This window comes from Zalophus californianus, chromosome 11 (assembly GCF_009762305.2).
Source record: "Zalophus californianus isolate mZalCal1 chromosome 11, mZalCal1.pri.v2, whole genome shotgun sequence".
Classification (NCBI taxonomy): Eukaryota; Metazoa; Chordata; class Mammalia; order Carnivora; family Otariidae; genus Zalophus; species Zalophus californianus.
Genome location: NC_045605.1, coordinates 68,754,029 through 68,773,555, shown reverse-complemented (window position 1 = coordinate 68,773,555; position 19,527 = coordinate 68,754,029). Strand labels below are relative to the sequence as shown.

Here is a 19,527-nt window from a genome sequence, read left to right as displayed (position 1 = left end):
TCACCTGGATAATCACAAATAACTGAAAACCAGAGACCAGTTGTTTAAATTCTGTTGTAGTTTGTATTCTCAAAAATACTTAGTAACACTATCTGAGTAGACTTTTTTCCTCTCAAACTGATTTCATTTAGAAATATAATGGGTCAGTTCAAGTCCAAAATCTTTTGATATTTAATAGGAATTGGGTGTGCTTTGGCCAGGAAAACTATTTATTTTAGACAAGAGGTATTCCACAGCCTATATAGCTAATTCTAACCATGTAAAGGCCCTCAGGTGACCTCCAACTGCCTCATCTTCCCTTCACCATCTTACCCCCCAATCCCCAAATATTTCCTCACTGCTCATTTCCCAGCCTTTACAAGTCTCTTCTCTATACCTGGAACGTACCCTTACCCCAGCATTCTCCCAATCAGACTTACAACCACAACTTCAATGTCTTGTTTATATGAGCGCTGCCCTGAAATACTAGGCAGTGCTTTTAGCATTTCGTCCTTCTCTTCTTTATATGTTATATTAAAATTATGTTTACTTTCCTATGTTAAGTCACAAAGTCCCTAAAAGTAAGTAGTGTGTTATATTCAGGTCTGGACCACTGAGAAGCTTGCAGTGTGGTGAGTGATATGAACAGATAAACAGATACTTGCAATATAAAACATAGCATGAACCCATAATAAGTTCTGAATATTCTGATGACTGCTAGGTTTCAAATGAGAAAGCCAATAAAGACATTTAAGTACAACAGCTTGTCAGACTTCTCTGAATAGCCCCAAAACATTTGTGTTCCTACAGCGAAAAACAATATAGTGTGGTGGGCATTGTGTAGTGGGGCTTTAGAGCTAGACTACCTGAGTTCAAACCTTGGCTCTGCCACTGCCAGTGTAACCTGGGTAAATTGTTACCATCATATGCTTTAGTTACCACACCTATAAAACACAAGTGATAGAGGAACCCTCCTCAAAGCGCTGCTGAAAGGCATAAATGAGTGAATATATGTAAAATCTTTAGAGTACTGCCTGCCATCCCAAGTGCTCAACAAATGTTTACTAGTGTTATTTCTACAACATGAAAAGTGCAGGGCTGGTTTTCCTTTTAAGAAGACAAGACCCAAGTGGGGAGAAATGACAAGAACCTGCGAAAGATACAACATAAAGCAGAAAATTAGGTGTTTAATGTCAAAAACTTAAGTACTGATGAAATATACAATCTCCCAGGATGACTATTTTAAATAAGACCACATTTGGGGCACCTGGGTGGCTCAGTCATTAAGCATCTGCCTTTGGCTCAGGTCATGATCCCAGAGTCCCGGGATCGAGCCCTGCATCAGGCTCCCTGCTTCTCCCTCTCCCACTCCCCCTGCTTGTGTTCCCTCTCTCGCTGTGTCTCTCTCTGTCAAATAAATAAATAAAATCTTAAATAAGACCACATTCAACTGTATGTTTAGTTCAGATGTTTGTTAAAAAAATAAAACCAAAAAAGCAGCTCTAATACTAGGATGAGTCACATGACAGTTTTAGACCTTTATAGGTCTAAGACGATCAAATATTAGCATTTTTATATGGTTCAACCTAACACTTTCTAGTTATTCCTTGGTCACAAAAATCTCAAGGTTCTCCACAGATTTACGCATGAGACTGAGAGCGAGAATGTGTTAGGTTTTCTGTACAACCAGCAGAAAATAATGGAATTCTGCCTCCAAAGCATCTTTGGAGGACACCTAATTCAACTCCATGAAGCTGTAACATGAAAGCGAAGTCAAGCATCTAGTGGAGAATATTAAGGTAAATATTTCAAAGAGAATAACTATGAATATTTGTATATTTTAATGAATTCAGAAAAATCTTCACTCTGTTGCCTCTCTTCTTCTTGTATAAAATTATAGGTAGTGTCTGTGATCTGTGACTGCCCCCCCAAAAAAAGAAAGAAAAGAAAAAGACAGTTATAGCCTTATTCCCCTGAGTTCAGGCCCACAGTAAGGATACTGAACTCATACTTATCACTTTACGTTTTTCTATATAAATGTATTTTAGAGCCATCAACTTGCAAAAGGAGCAGGTCAAACTTAATGTTACTCAAACTTTTCTTTAATAAAGAAAAAAATCAAAGGAATTATTTAACAATTATGCACAACTATGCTCAAATGACAGATGATTAGCTTAGAAATCTTAAGAGTAACAGAAATGGAAGAGCATACCACCAGAAGGAAAAAAAAAGATAAATTCACTCTATGACTAGAAAATGCTTTAAGATAAAAACATTAATTCAATAAGAAAATAGTTCATATTTCTCTTATCACAGAGACTGTAAGTTTAATTAACTCATTTCTGTATCAAGTTATGCAGCATACCTTCCAGTCTCTAGTTTCTCATGCAAAAGTTTAGAGTTTTTCTCAAAGTAGAGCAAATCAGTGCTAATGGTTTCAAGTGAGGGCTTGGAGGCAGCCTGGAAAGCATTCCTGGAAGGCCATTTACACTCACCTGAACCTAGCCCAATACCTTCTTTTTTTATAGTTAATCTCTATCACTAGTGAGTGATTCCCTCCTCCTTACTCAACAGATAAACTACTATAAGTGTACCTATAAATTAAAATGGTTATCATTCAATGCGGAGGAGAGTAGCTGGAGCCTAAATGAGACCCTGGCATTTTCCTGGTACTGTTTTTAGAAAACAGAAAAACGACCTCATTCCAGACAATACGTAAAAATAATACTTTAATGAAAGGTATTCATCCTGCCCATATGCTTCCCCTAAAACGCTTGTAAGAAACTCAAATAACATTAGGATACAAGAGGTAATAAGTGTACCTAAAAAAGGTAAGTAGTATACGTGAGGCCTGCTTCCTGTAATTCTAACCACATTATCTGACAGGCAATATTTTCAATATAGTTTTCAGGATAATTATTGTAAAAATACAATAAATACTATAATGGAAATATAGGGATTCATTTATTACTTTTTGGTTTACAAACAAAGGCACCCAATAATGCTTCTATTTACTTCTTATAAAAGATTATCAATTTACATTTAAAACAAAAAGCAAAAAACCCTGAACCAGTTCCTACAGACACACACAAAAAAAGGGGAGAAATAAGATTTTTTTCCTCCCTGCTTCCAAGCTTTATTACCATTTTTATACCATGTTTATACCATTCTTTAGTCAAAGAGCGTATTGCCATGCTTCTTTGTTGAGCTTTAAAACATATCAATGTTGCCAAGTCAAACTGCAATATAGCCACAAATGATGTCACAATTGACAAAAGCATAGAATCAAGAGTGAATAGTGGGGGAAAAAAACCAAATGTTTTACTGTATGGCTTTAGCAAATGAATTAAATGAAATATTAAATTTAATTAGGTTATCATGTTAAAAACTGAGTTCATGTAGAAAATAAAATCAAACATAACTAAAAACCATGTCTAGCAAATGACACACAAAAAAATGAGTTCCAAAATCTTTGAGTTAAGCTTAAAGTCTCGTTGGTGGGGATTAACAACCTATATACTCTTCATATTAATTTTAGAACTAAGTTCTAAAATCACATATTAATTTATTCATTAGTTTCTTCTGAAAACAGAATTCTAAACAAACACACAACATTAATGCAGTGGCCTCAGCACCTGTCCCAGCTAGCATTTCTTTACATTGAATTACAAGAACAATGACATAGGTCAGAAGACATACCCCCCTCTGTACTTCACATGCCTGGCAAAGTTGTACCTGATTCTTCTGCAAGATACAAAGACAATTCATCTGATTTAAGTATATTCAGCAGAAGTATAAACATCATACAAATGTTAGCCTGTTTTCAACAAATTATGGAAATGTATTTGGAGAGATGGAGTACTCGATGTAGAGAGCATCCAGAGTTAATCAGTGGGCCACTTTAAATTAAAGGCATCATCATTTATTCCATTTTCAGACACTGTCATGGTCTCTCACACCTTACACAAGGTACGGTCCTAGACCAGAGACTTAGTATCATTTCAAAGAAAATATATATATATATATATGTGTGTGTGTGTGTGTGTGTGTGTGTGTGTGTGTGTGTGTGTGTGTGTGTGTGTGTATATATATATTTATTTATTTTAAAATAATGTTTAAAAGTTTTACTACAGAAAATCTGGCTTCAACATGGAAGCATTTTTCCTTTTGAAGATAACGCACCTGCATGGAAGAAAGTGGTTTCCTTTACATTTAGTTTTTTTCACAATAACAAAATAAACTTCTTACACATTGCATTTAAATTGACAGAGAAAATTAAGATGTAAAGTTCTATGTGGCTTTTTGTATTGTGAACTGACCTCATTAAACACATTCAAGATATACTGTTGATGATTTAAATATAGTACAACTTGATCAGCTAAATTAGAAGAGTTATGCTGATCAATCTGTCAAACCAAATGTATGTTAAAACAGTAAGGACAGTTAACTACTATTAAGGTTTAAAGGGAATAATAATGTATCATTAAAATATACATTAATTTTCTTGCTATTACTTGTTTCTATAATGCATTTCTTTCAAAGCTAAAACTACATGCAGAAAAAATAAATGTTATCTTGAAACTCATTCAACAGTTTGCTACCTTAAGTAATGTGGTATGTAAATAAAGTCCTTTATTTAATTTTATACATGCTATTTTATGCACTATTTTATTTTTCTTGAAGGAATTCAGCTCTCAAGGTCAAAAGTTTAGTATGTGTTTACACACATGTGAGAACATTTTCTTCTTATTATGACTACCTGCAAATACATTCTTCCATAATAAAGCACTTTCATTTTTCATTGGAAAGACTGTACAAGCCTTTTAGAAGTCCTGTTAATAAAATGTATAAAGGGAAGAGAGCACAAATATAGTGACTCCCTCCCCACCTGCACCCCCCCTTTGCCAAAGTCTCAAGAAATCCTCCAACTTCAAAACATGAACAAAATTTCACAGGGCTAATTTTTATTTGGTCATAATGTGAACAAGAAAAATGTATTCCTATTCTTTTTGATCGTAATAGTCTTATGGAATTCATTCTCATTTTCCTTCAAAAAATACAGAGCGTATGTTGATATGGATTCTCAAACCTATTTAGATCCAGTAGGGTCTTTAGAATAACATACAGCCTTCTGATTATGGAAGCAACTTATTGCTTATACAAAAATGATGTGCATCAGACCACTAATCAGAGAAAGGAAATTGAGAACATGTCTTTCATATTGGAGACCACTCAATAACTTACAGAATGATGTGAAAATAAGTTTGGCTACAGTTTTAACAAAACTAAAACCCACTACAACCAATGAAAAAAATCAAACACTGAAGAATGAAATATCTACCAACTTAGCTAAGCATTCCTGTCCAAATAAATGCTTTCCACTGCACTATATATTAGAGTTAGAAATCACTAAATGTTAAGGCATATTTTAATTAATATGTTCCAGAATTGCACAGTTATACTGGTCAGGGTTCCTATTTCCCCACTGCTACCCTCACCCCACCCCTTGTCCCCAGGGATCAAAATGTTAAGTCATGGTTTTGGTGGCTATTGTAGATTTGAGCTGGCATAACCACAGTGTGTTCACTAGATTTTTATAAGCATAAACATTAAAATGTTACATAAAATGTACCATACTTTACTCCACACTCTGATCTAAGATGGTTTAATGTCTTGACAAAAGGTGAGATGACTTAAGTACATTTTACATTTTGTGCATTTAGACCACCATATGCATAGATGTTCTAATGCTAAATTCTTGTCTTCAGTATCTCATAGTGCTGGATGCTCGGAAGTACGACAGAAACTTGTAACACAGACTAACCACAAAGTACCAGATGTTTCTTGCCATTTGTGATCTTGCAATAAAAATGCGCCAAATCAGGATCACCAGGATAGTATTGAAACCGTATCGTATGTTCCTCAACCTGGAAAGCAAATCAAGAGACATATCAGACAATGCTTTCTAGAATAAAATATTGCTGGATGGCAGATAATCGATGCTCAGTTTTCAAATCCATTATTAATTTGAAACCTATTTAAAAATTAACTAGAAGCCCTTAAGTTAGAAAGTTAGCAAAAGTCAGACCTGACCATGCAGTCCATCAAACAACGCACAATCTCTATTAACAATGAATAACACAAAGGTTTTTTGTAACAGTATATTTGGGATGCAAATTTATTCATTCAACCAGTATTACTGAGCATCTTTCTGTGCGACCAGCACTAAGTATATTGTAGGTAAAACAGACATGCCCCTTGTACTTCTGGAGCTTCCTATCTAATCTAAAAAGGTTTGCTCATTATATACATCACCTTCTAGACAAAATAAACATGTTTTAACATCTTTAGCAACTTCTTTAGCAAGTTGTCAGACAAGTGAACTTCTTTAGTTATAGGTGACAGTCACATGATCAAAAGCCAATTGGACAAATCTTCATCTGTGAATGAAACATGGCACTAGTCTATATAGGAGGACCCTCCCATTCTCAAAGAGTAATATTAATGTCACTGTGCTCATGTTTCAAGATGTTTTTTATAATTTTAGTGGTGTTAGAAAAGAATACAAACATTCAGATATGTAACAACGCTACATAAATTCCATTAACTTCAATAGGCAGTCCAAGATAGGACTATAATATACAAACGATATAAAAAACCAAAAGACCTTTGAATTAGGAGTTAAAGGTAAGTATTCTAGTTTCCTTTGTCACCTAATACATATGACCTGTGCAAACACAACTTCCCTAAGCTTCACTTTCCTCAACTATACAACTAGTTGCCCTGCAAAAGCCTCACACAAGTTGGAGGTATAAGAAGAATGATGTGACGGTCTTAAAAACTGTTATAAAAATTTATTATAAAAACACTACAAATGAAAGAGGTTACTACTGAAATTAACTGCATCTCTGAATAATGGGATAACAATGATTTTTCCTGTGCTGTCTGAGGTTTTTTAAAACAGTAAGTATATATTACGTTTATAATGAGACTAAGGAAATAATTATAACATTCTATGCTGAATGATGTATTATTTTCTCTTTTCCCCTGCCAAAGATGTATTTGACTAGGGCAAAAAACAAACAAACAAACAAACAAACCCTTCAAATATATTACCTTGTTTATTTTTTAAAATTACCTCTAGTTTACATTTTTATTTTCTGAAATCTTTACTTCTTCAGTAATATAAGAAAAGATAATAGTGATTTTCAAAACTAAATTCCCACCTGAAATTAGGGCTAAGGAACAGTATAAATTGATAGTAAGTTTCAACAATCATAGACTAAATTAAAACTTCCAAAGTTTCAGTCCAAAGGTAAGCACTTTTCCTAAATGCAATATATTACACTAGCAGTATCTTTCATTCAATATACCAGCTTACCAAAAAAAACCAAAAAAAAAATTGTGTAATGTTTCATAAGGAAGACAAGATGAAATCAAGCCAATGTAAAAAACTTACTTGTTCAGATGTTTTCTAGCTGCAGGGAGCCCGGACATTTCTTCATTCAATACATATTTCTTAGTTCCCATGCAGTAGTTCTCTATATATTCTGCCCAATGTAACTGCCGTACATCAATATTAAAGGTCTACAGAAACAAAAAATCTATCGGTTACACTCTTGAATAATTTTTTTCATAGCTAGTCAAAAATTCACACTTTCTAAAATTGTTTTAAAGATTTACTTATCTATTTTAGAGAGAGAGAGACAGAGAGAGCGCACAGGGAGAGGGGCAGAGAGAGAGAGAACCCAAGTAGACTACACGCTGAGCACAGAGCCCCGACATAGGGCTTGATCTCAGGACCCATGAGATCATGACCTAGGCTGAAATCAAGTCAGAAGCTTAAGCAACTGAGCCACCCAAGTGCCCCCAAAATTCATACTTTTTTAAAGGCTAACTGCACATGACAAGACTACAAAATGTTTATAATATTAACTTTTAAAATCTTCCTGCCATTCACAAAGAAATTCTTATTCCTATTTTATATCTTCCACTAAACACAGAAACATTTCAGAAGATAATCTGAAAACTCATGCCAGCATTTAAAGAGAAGTATATGAAGTGTAAGAAGAAAGAAGCCTGTACCATTAAAAAATAAAAAGATAAAATTCCATTGTCCAAATAATCTATGTATTCCTCACCACTTTATACATGTACTAATACATTTATTTCCAGTTTCTATCTACAGTATCTCTTCTTGAACATCTGCATACCACACAGATTACTTTTCCTATAGAACAGTGATGACATCAAGAGAAAGAATATGTTGTGAAAGCTGGCTTAGGAGTTTAGGGAACAGTAAGGAGGCCATTTGATGAAAAGGATGGACAAATCTAGAAAAGAAAATTTTATAAAAGTGTTACGTCATGGCAAAATCAGAGGGCTATGCACTGCTCAGTGTTTCTCCATACAGAAACAGATTATTTTTTTGGAGTGATAAACAATTTATTCAGTATTTACCATCACTTATCTGAAAATACCAAGTTGTAGACCAAAAGAGCTACATAAATAAACCATTAAAGTAACATTGCACTAAAATGGAGACTCGACTTCAGATAGGAGATACTATGAGAAGTCATTACATATGTGTAACTGGATCCCCACAGGAAAAGTGAAAGAGTGGAACAGAAGCACTATCTGAGAAGACAACAGCTGGAAATTTCCCCAAAATGACAGTACATAAGTCGAAGACTCAAAATACACATACATCACATATACACATGTATCTGAGCACATGAGAGTAAAACTGTTGAAAATCAAAGATGAAAATTTCAAAGACAGCAGAAAAAGGTGTTATGGATTACCTCCAAAGGCACAAGTATTAAACTGACAGAGACTTCTCAAAAGCAATGGAAGCCAAAAAACTATGCGAGGATGTCTTCCAGGGCTCAAAGAAAACTGTTAACATACAATTCTATACCAGTATAAACATCTTTGACAAAGATGTTTCCAGAAGAATAAAAACCGGGATGATGTGACATCAGCAGATGACTCACACCAGAGGAAGTACACTAAAGGGTATTTTTTTAAGCAGAATGAACATGATTCCAGATTGAAGTCTGGAGATGGAAGAAGAAATGAAGAGCAATTATGCTGGTAAATCTATGTGAATACTTACTGCACAGACTGCAGTAAGAATAATGATTGTAAGACCTATAATGCACACGCAGAATTAAAATACGTATCGGTCCTTGCATTATCCAAGAAAGGGCAGAAGTACCAATATTATATTAGCCCTTGATAAAGTACGGAAGGATGCTGTAATCTCTAGAGTAACCTACCAATACAACTAGTATATTTCTATGTAACTGATACAGATGGGAAAATAGAAAATTGTAAAAAATAACCTCAAAGAAAGCAAAAAAAAAAAAAAAGAACTTAAAACAAGTTAGACAAACAGGAACACTAAGAGTTAGATTTAAATCAAGTATTATCAGAAATTACATTATGGATTAAGTCTTCCAAATAAGGGTCCAAAATTATCAGACTGAAAAAAAACCTATATGCTGCTTAGAAGAGAAATATCTAAAAGATAAGGATACAGAAAAGTTGAAAATACAAGGTCAGAGAAAGATATACCTTTCTCTTAACAATGTATGAGAGCTCCCACTGGCCAGGGCCTTACCTAAAGGGTATGCTGGCAAAGTTTGCATCTTTGCAAACTGTTAAGTAGTAATTATCTCAGTCTAGTTTCAATTTACATTTCCATTTTTATGAGTGAGGACGAGTATCTTTTCAAATGGTTAAAAATCATTTGCATTTATTTTCTGTAAACTCCTCATCTCTAGCCCATTTGCAATAGGATTATTGGCAATTTTTGCCATTTCTACACAAACTTTTTACGTAATATGAAATGCATATTAACATTACATTGAGATACCACTATACACCCAACAAGGTGGCTAAAATTAAAAATTAAAATGAAAAGGCTAACTGTTCGGAGGACATGGATTAACAGGAACTCTCATGAACTACCACTTGGAATATAAATTGGTGCAACTACTGTGGAAAACTGTTAAGCATTATCAATTACATTGAACATACAAATACCCTTTGACTTAGCTACTATTCTACTTCTAGGTATAGATCCTATACAAATGTGTGCACATGGTTCAAAAAATTATTCCTAATAGCCAAAAACTGGAAATAACTCAAATATCAACAAAAAAAGGAAAAAATACTGTATTATGATACCATTTGTATACAGTCAACAATGGGTATAACTACCATTTAGTGTTAGCATCTGAGATAGTTGTTACTTTTGGGAGATAGTGATTGGGAGGGGGCGTAAGGGGATCTTCTGTGGATAATGTTCTATTTTTTCACCGGGGTGCTCACTTTCTGATAATCCACTGGGTAGCATGTGTTGTACACTGGGATGGGGAGAGGGAAGATGGGAAGGGAGAAAATAAGGAATCAGCAGAAGCCACAAATCTCCTGAGATTATTTGCAGGACCCTGGTACTTATACCTTCTGCTTTGAAGGCCGTAGGCAAGGAGGAAGACTGGCTTATAAAGCCTCCGGCCCCATAAGTTAAGGAGTCTTATGGAATATTTCTTCAAAAAGATAAAAATTCCAAAAGCTGTAGCCTCAGAGCAAAGGTGAAAAAAAAAAAGTAAACCCACCACACACAGAAGTGGGCAGAAAACCTGCACTCTTGATGCTTTTGTCATGCACAACCAGTACAATGGGACTAGATCTGCATTATCTAGTATGGTAGCCACCACAAGCCACACCCATCTTTGGGAACTTGAAAGTGACTGGTCTGAACTGAGATGTGCTGGAGAGTGTAAAATGCACACTGGGTTTGAAAGGCTCAGTATAAAAAAAATTGAAAGTATAATATCCTTTAAATAGTTCTTTAAATTTTAAGTAATTTTTAAATTTTTGTTTAAATTATATATTATTTTGGATATATTAAATAAAACATTAAAATTTTTAAGGAAAGAAGTGGAAAGAGAAAGGAAGCTGCGACTGGGAAGATGGGAAAAAAAAAATCGCCTTTGAGAAACTGTAATCATGAACCAGACTACTGAAGGCCCATATTTACCTGAGGTGTGCTAAAAACTTCATCAGATATTTCAAAGTGGGTCCTGACATCTTAATGTCACCTGGCTAGTTAATGCTAACACTCACTAGGCTACTGGCAGAAGGGCGAATCCTTATTGGGAAACTGCAATTTCAACACAGGCTTCAAAAAATTCCCACAGAAATCCTCAAGGAACATGAATTTACAGTCAAACAATAAGAAACAAGAAACAAGGTGCCATGAATGAGAGCTAGCTTAAAAGACAGATGAAGTGGCTGATGCTAAGCTGCACAACCTTTAGAAGTCTGAATTAGCAGAAACAGAATTTAAAACAATTATGTCTACCATGTGTCAAGAAAAAAAATTCTAAAGATTTAAGAAATGTCTGTAAGATTTGAAAAATACACCAAACTTCTAAAAGTGAAAATACCTGAAACCCAAAATTCAATGGGGTGGCTTAGGCACAGATGAAAGACTACCACAGAACTTTAATTATTAGCTCTCAGGCCAGAAACAACGAGACACAAAATGTGAAATAAAAGTTAAAAGACCTGGAGGTGAGAATGATCTAAAATTCATTAAAATTTCACAAGAAGACAAGAGAATGGTGAAGAGGCCATATGTGAATAAATAATAATAATTTGACTTCAGATCCAGGAAGCCCACTGTGAAACAGGATAAATTAAAAAAAAAAAAATATATATATATATATATACACACCCAGACATATTCACAGTGAAACTGCACAATACCAAAGAAAAACTCTGAAAAAGAGACAAGAATAAGAGTTGACCCATAATGCAAGAGCAAATGAGACTGGTTTTTTCAACAGCAATAACATAAGCCAAATATTAAAGGAATACAAAAGAGAAAGTTATCTTTAATGTGCCAAAATCATGTTACAGAAACAAGAGTGAAATAAAGACACGTCAGACAATCAAACACTGAGAGTTCACTACTAACAGACACCCTACTAAATCATATTCTGGATAGATTTCAAGCTGAAAGAAAATGACCCTAAAGAGAAGATCTAATAGTAAAGACACTGATAAGTATTGGTTAAATCTAAATAAAACTAACCAAAATCATATCTAATTATAAGATTTAAATAGAGAACTGAAGTAATGTATAAATATGTATATTAAACACTTTAAGGTCCTAAATATCATTAAGGAAGAGGCTATAGAAATTGCTTAATTTAGACTTTGTTAGGTATGCATGTTAAAATATCTAAGGTAACCTCAAAAAAAAAAAACACACACATAAAGAGTTTAAGTTTCAAACTAATAGAGGACAAAATGTGGAATGATAAGAAATTAAAGAATATATGAGTAAAACAATTTCAGAGAGAAGATTTTTTCTCGAAATTCAAAGAAAACAAAGTGAAGGAAAAATGCATAAAGAAATCCAAGTTTTCTATGAATTTGACTAAAGGGAAAAAAAGAATCAACATTTCAATCATACTTTGAAAGCATCTCTGCCGCTCTCAAATACTTACACTATAAATTTTAAGATAGAGCAATTTTACCACCAACAATTACGACTGAAGCTCTAACAAGACACTATAAATAGGTCAAATGTCTTTCTTGTTGCATACTGATTGTGGAAAATGTCCAATTATTTCTCAGGTTGCTAATGGTTCTCCAATTAGTATGCTACATATTTTCTAATATAAAACAGAAAATACTTGCCTTTTTATCTTCAGGGTTTAGTTGATTCATCAACATATTGACATTGTCAGTATTCCAAACCCAAGAATTACTTGTGAAATATTCAAGAAACACCATAGCTTTGTGAAGACGAGTTATTGTTTTCATCATCCTGTATTGTAAGAAAAATGGACAGATTCATAATTTGCATATATTAGGAAAAATCTCATCACCACCCAGGGTATCAGTTTCTACACTGAGATAGTAACAGTAAAATTATAATATGTAATTCATTTAGTGTACCAAACCACCAGAGAGTAAGAATATTTCTGTATCTTTGAAGAACATCTTATAAATCCAAAATGGAAAAAATTTTTAAGCAGCAGCAAATGAATTTAATGCTGCCTAAACAGAGTTCTGTTGATATACGAAATTAATTTTCAAAGGAAATACAGTACTTTGAGGTCAAATTTTCTACTATAATCCTAAGCAAATAAATGGATTCAATTAGTATTCCCTTGCTCTTTGTTCCTTCAATCACATTTTAGTTCAGCTACAATTACTAAGATTTCCTGTGAACTCATAATATATGGTGTTACGTTATAATCTCAACTCTTTAGCATCATGGAGGCAAAGTATACAGAAATACTCGTTTGCCATTTAATCAACTCTCTCCAAATATATTTTTAAAGTAACTTTCTCTTTAACACAAACAGGTACCACTCTTGGTTGTCTGAATGTGCTGTGAAATCAATGACTCATGCTGAAAACTTTCTGAAATAGAAATTCAAGATACACACTTAAATTCCCAAAACCCCCATTATCCATCCTTATAGAATAGAAATAAGGAAGTTTGATATTTTTTATTCGTTCCTTTTTAAAAAGGACGAAGGGCCTTAATCTTTAAATCTGTCATTTTATATATCATGGCTCACTGTAAGTCATTGATATCATAACACTAACCAGAGCAGTAACATCTAATTACCTATGATAAGTAGGAAAAGGGAAGAAAGAACTTTCGAAAACAAAACACACATCAAAAATCCCTGGCCTCTGATAAACAGAAAAATAATTTGTGAAGAAATACTCTAAAAGAATTCTATTTATATTCCCACAATAAGGATTAGCATTTACATAGTTTAGAAAGTCCCCAAATCAGGGGTTTTAGAAATGGGGAAAAATGGGAGACAATTAGAACATTAGAAATGGGGGAAAAGTCAAAACAGTAACATTAGCTAAACAATTCTGAAGGACACATTCAATATGTTTAGAAAGAAACCTTGAATCCAGAACACTACAAGAAAATGAGGCAACAAGGACTGTGCAAAGGAAAACTGTAGTTCATGCAAGAAAGTAATCCCAAAATAAAACTTCCATCAAACACGAAAAGAATTACTGAGCATCGAAGGCTGTATTTGGACAGGAAGAGTTCAGACAGATAGAAAGCACATGGGGGGAGCGGGGAGGAAACCAAGACATGCTCCTTTTAGAAAAGAGATTAGACCATTTTTTTCCTATAACAAAAACAAAAAAAAGATATAACAGGTCTGTAATTAAATCAATATCTATCACAACCAGTATAGTACACTTGAATTACACACATACACATATTTGCTTAACATCATTTTCCAACATATATCTTAACAAGTTTTTCTTCCTGATTTCTTTTTCACTGACAATTGTCACCTAGTCTTATCTTTAGATTCACTCAAGTGACAGAATTACCCTGCAACCAATCACTGATTCAGCCATTTAAGAATACAGTAAAAAATTGGAGGGGAAGAAAGAAATCTGAAAGGCCACTTCCGTGTGAAGTTCATGGAATATTTATCAAGCAATAAAAAGTACTGGATTGAATACTATTGGGATAAAAAGAAACTTTAAAACTTTGCATAATCACTCTTTGGTTCAAATGCCCTATGAGCAGATAGATGCCTGAGACTACATCACCATGTATGTTCTGAGTATGTATTTATCCTTTATTATGGCAACCTGCAAAAAAATCATCACAATCCTTTAGAGTAGGGCAAGATCTAGCCCAGAATTTCTCAACCTCAACACTACAGACATTCTGAGCCCAATAATTCTCTGTGGTGGGGGGCTGTCCTGTGCACTGTAAGATGTTCAGCATCCCTGGCCTCTACCCATTAGATGCCAATAGCATAACCTCCCCCTAAAAACATCCCCAAATGCTTTTAAACGTTCCCTGATGGAGGCCGAAACTACCCTCCATTAACAACCAGAAAGATAAAAAAAAAAAAAGAAATCAGATTCACAGAAGTTAGAGAGAGTCAGGCTAAATAACCAAAAAATCGGACTATGGAACCATTTTTCTAATGTCATTTTTAAGAGTGATGAAATATCTACTGCCTTTCAAGAGTGAGAGTGAATGATTTATGCTGCCTCCACTTGCAGTAACACCATACATCCTAGTCCCCAGTGACTGTCACCCAGGATTCCTTAGGAGGCATGTTTGAGCGGTACTTTTTATCATTACGTCGAGAAACACAGTAAGTTAGATTTTTATCTAGCTGACACACAGAATAACGTAAATGAATCAAGTGGACACCACGAATGCCATGATTAACATTACTTTAATGTAGAAGGAGGCACTATATTAAGGTCCCAGTATGAGACATAAAGCCCAGTGCCTTATTCAGTAAATATCTGAACAAATTAAATAATATAAATAAGACTCTACTTAACATTTATAAGACTGCCTAAAGGAAAAACCTCTCTGGCTCTTGTTGCCTTTAGACTGTAAGCCCCAAGGTCAAGGGTCATTGCTGTTCTCATACTTAGCCTTGCAAAGGACAAACCTCAATTAAGAAGATTCTTTACTTGAGGTTTCCTATTTGGAGCAGACTTTGAACTCCAAAGGTGATTACAATATTTTCTATCCTACATGCTCACCTACAATATCACCCTATCTTCCCATCAAGAGGTAAAAGGTAACTTACAACCAACAGAATGAGGTGGAAATGACACTGTATAACCTCCAAGGGTGGGTAAGAAAAAGTGATACAGCTTTCACCTTGCTCACTGGAATACTCACGCTTGAAGACTTCAGTCACCATTTATGCTGTCCAACCCCTAAGGCTGCTATGCTGAAGGAAGCCCAAATCAGTGCATGTAGGGAGATGGTGTAGAAAGGCTCTGAGACTACATGACATGAGAAAGATGCCCAGCCACTCTTGCTGCTCTGTACCCTTCCTTTCCTACTCCCACAGTGTACCTGCTCCAGTCCACATCTGACTGCATCCACTTGGAAGATGCTGAGCTTAAACCACTCAGGTAAAGCCTTCTAGAATTTCTGACCCACAGAAATCATAAGATAAGTAAAGTGATTGTTGTTCTAAGATATGAAGTTTGATGTCAATTATACAACTTAAAAAAAAAAAGATTCTAAGTTTGAAGTGATATGTCATGCAGCACAGATCACAGAACAGATATCAGTACAGGGAATGAGAGGCTGCTATAATAAACATCTAAAACATCTAGTATTGGCTTTAGGATCAAGTACACAGATCTGGAAGGCCCTTGCGGAGACCACTGGTGAAACCTGGAAGGACCAAGAAAAGAATGTGAGTGGAAACTTTAAAGAGAGCTTTAAGGAAGGTACTTGTGAGGGCTTGAAGGAAAGTGAGAAAAATATTGTTGGAAGTTAGAACTAAATTGTCACTTGTGGTAAAATGAAAAATCAAAACTCTACCTAATAAACTTGATGATCTAGCCAAGAAGATTTCCTCAAGAGAGGACAAAGATGATCTTTAAAAAAAATGAACTATTTGAGTAGAATTTGGAAGGAAAGTAAAATGTCAGCCAGGAATTCTTTAAGAAATGACTTCTGAGTATAGCTCAAGTCCAGAATGCAGATGTAAGATTCTTTGTTAAGACCTCAGAAAGATCTAAAATAGTTCCTCATAGAAACTTTCAGATAAACAAAAGGTTCATGCCAAGCTTAAAGACATGTCTCATAGAAACTGTTGTCGAAGAGGCAGAACCTAAGAGGCAAGGGTCTAAGATTGAAGGGTGTTGTTCCATAGCAACCTCATATAGAACCCAAGATAGAAAAAGGCATGTTTCAAAGAGATCTGTGCGTATGGCTGTGGTCTAATGGAGTCAATTGTTTTAAAATGAGATATACGGGAAACCTGCAGTTTTAAAAGGAATCTAATCAGTTTACACTTAAAGGGACAGAAAAAGTGAAAAGAGGCCTCTGGATCAAGGGTCAGCAGACCAGAGCCTAGGGATCAAAGCCACCCGTTTTTTTTTTTTTTGTTTTGTTTTTTTTTTTTTATTTATTTGAGAGAGAGAATGAGAGAGAGAGTACATGAGAGGGGGGAAGGTCAGAGGGAGAAGCAGACTCCCCGCTGAGCAGGGAGCCCGATGCGGGACTCGATCCCGGGACTCCAGGATCATGACCTGAGCCGAAGGCAGTCGCTTAACCAACTGAGCCACCCAGGCGCCCCAAAGCCACCCGTTTTTTGTAAATAAAGTTTTACTGGAATGTAGCCATGCTTACTCATTTACATATTGCTTATGGCTGCACAGTTGAGCGGTTGCAAGGTGGAAGCTACATTTAACAGCAGAGTTGAATAATGCACATGGCCCTTTACAGAACAAGTTTGCTGATCCCAGCCCTAGGCACTCCCAACATTTTATGGGCAAGAAGTAGGGTAAGAAGGTGATTCAGTTGTAAACCCAGGCCATTTTTTTTTTTTTTTAATGAAAAAGAAGGATGACTCAGAGGGCAGAACCAAGAACCTCAAAGAACAACCAGAGAGGAGGCCAGCCATTAAGCGTCCACCTTGGGCTCAGGTCATGACCCCAGGGTCCTGGGATCGAGCCCCGCATCAAGCCCCGCATCGGGCTCCCTGCTCAGCAGGAAGCCTGCTTCTCCCTCTCCCACTCCCCCTGCTTCTGTGTTCCTTCTCTCGCTGTGTCTCTCTCTGTCAGATAAATAAAATCTTTATTTAAAAAAAAAAAAAAAAGAACAACCAGAGAGTAGGACTGAACCCTAATTAAGAAACCATCAAACATAACCTAGCTGGAATTCAAAACTGTTACAGATCAGTGACTGCACAAAATTGTCCAGTCATTTTCCTATGCTTGTCTCACCCTTACACGTTGTGTGTGGGCAGCAGGTAACTTGGCACTTTTATTCACAGGTTTTCAGACCAATACTTGAGGAACTACACCTGCAAAACCACTCCTAAAGAGCCTTATCTACAATTGTACCACATTCAGTTGACCCAACAGTGGCTTCAAGCTGATGCCAGAAAGGTCTTGGTAGGGGGAAGAAGTAAGTGTATTTCCCATGAGGGAGGAGCATGAACTGTTGTGGCCAGAAGGCTGACTATAGCCAATTGCACTTTCCAAAATGGCTTCAACAATACCTTTCAACTAACTTGCTCAAATTTTACATGATCTTGAACATTCTCTACATTCCCTTTCCTTTAATTTTGGAGGACTTGTGTGACTCACGTGTGACTGAAAGAATGAGGTAGTGCTGCATGATTTCTATGGGTAGGTCAGAAAATGCACACATCTTCCACCTGCCTGCTGAAAGACTTCTTGAAGCCTTCGGTCACCGTGTAAGCAGTTCATTTCCCCTAAGGCTACCACTAGTCCTTGAAAAGAGACTACAGGAAGAGATCCTGACACTTTATGAAGATACAGCGACACAAGGTGTTTCCACTGCATGGCCCCCTTTCAGCTCCATCTGACAATCATGTCAAAGACCCCCAAGCCAAAACTGCCTAGCTGATTCCCTCCTGAAGTCCTGATCCTGAGAGAAACAATAAAACGAAAGAAATAATAAAGTAACTTTTGCTTTTCTAAGAGCCACTAAATTTGAGATGATTTGTTATACAGCAACACCTACTATAAATTATTTAATAAACTTTGGCTATTCATTCATTGTTTAAGTTTACTAAGTCCCCTTTTCTGTATAAGGCTTTGTGATATGTTTACCCTGTTTTACTTTTTTGATCTAGTTTTGACTTTTCTGCTCTAATATGCAATAACCTTATTAATATCAGGAAAGCATGCAATGCCATCACTCATGAATTTACATTTGCTTTTTTGCCATGAAAGAATGCTGCCAATCACAAATACTGCATTTCATAGACCACTCTAAAAAAACTTCAAAATAATTGATATATTTTGGATCTTTTTTCCATTAAGTATTTCTTTACCTGTCCTAAAGTTGTTCAATTTGACACCTCTCACATATTTCAATATTTAACACATTGGGTTAGGAACATAATGGACAACTGAATCCACAGAAAATCCCTACAAGAAACTCAGATCCTGATACACTATAACTGGCAGATACCTCACTTTTATTTTTTGAACAGTTGATGGAAGTTCTGGAATCAGCATCTTCTTTATACATTAATACTCAAATCCTGAACTCTCCAATCAAAGGCTCCACTGTAACGCCAATGTAGTTAAAAAAAATAGATATATTTATGGTACATTTTGCTATAATTCTGGTAAAGACAGTAGGAGGACTTTAAAGTTTGTGGGGTTTCAATAAGAAAGAAAAGAAGAAAGAAAGGCTATATAACAACCATAAGAAAATAGAAAACTTCCCATTTGTTAACTTTTGTTTTAAACTATGACATTTTCAACCTGGAAAATTAGTCAAAAACTGTAATTACCATATTATAAGCTGAATGGGCAGCTGAGATATTTCAAGCCAGTAATTTTTTAGAAGCATTCTACGTTTTTTCATATAAAACTGTACAATCCACTCATAGCAAACATTTTACCCTTAATCCCCTACAGACTCACCTCTAAGTTTTTAAGGGGGAGAGACGGGCTCAATTTCAGCTTATAATAACAATGACAACCTTGATGCTG

At 35.3% G+C, this 19,527-nt stretch overlaps 1 protein-coding gene across 4 annotated transcripts in view; it reads right to left on the bottom strand.

Annotated features, from left to right (window-relative positions):
• Nucleotides 1-2,919: 2,919 nt before the first annotated feature.
• FAR1 (fatty acyl-CoA reductase 1) overlaps nt 2,920-19,527 on the bottom strand; it is a 67,065-nt gene continuing 50,457 nt past the window's right edge. For all 4 annotated transcript variants that reach the window (XM_027578700.2, XM_027578699.2, XM_027578703.2 and 1 more), the window contains exons 10-12: nt 12,700-12,829; nt 7,439-7,566; nt 2,920-5,906 (exon numbers count right to left, since the gene is read on the bottom strand). In XM_027578700.2, coding sequence (XP_027434501.1) covers nt 5,744-5,906; nt 7,439-7,566; nt 12,700-12,829 — 421 coding nt within the window. In that variant the 3' untranslated portion in view covers nt 2,920-5,743. The remainder of the gene's footprint in view (nt 5,907-7,438; nt 7,567-12,699; nt 12,830-19,527) is intronic.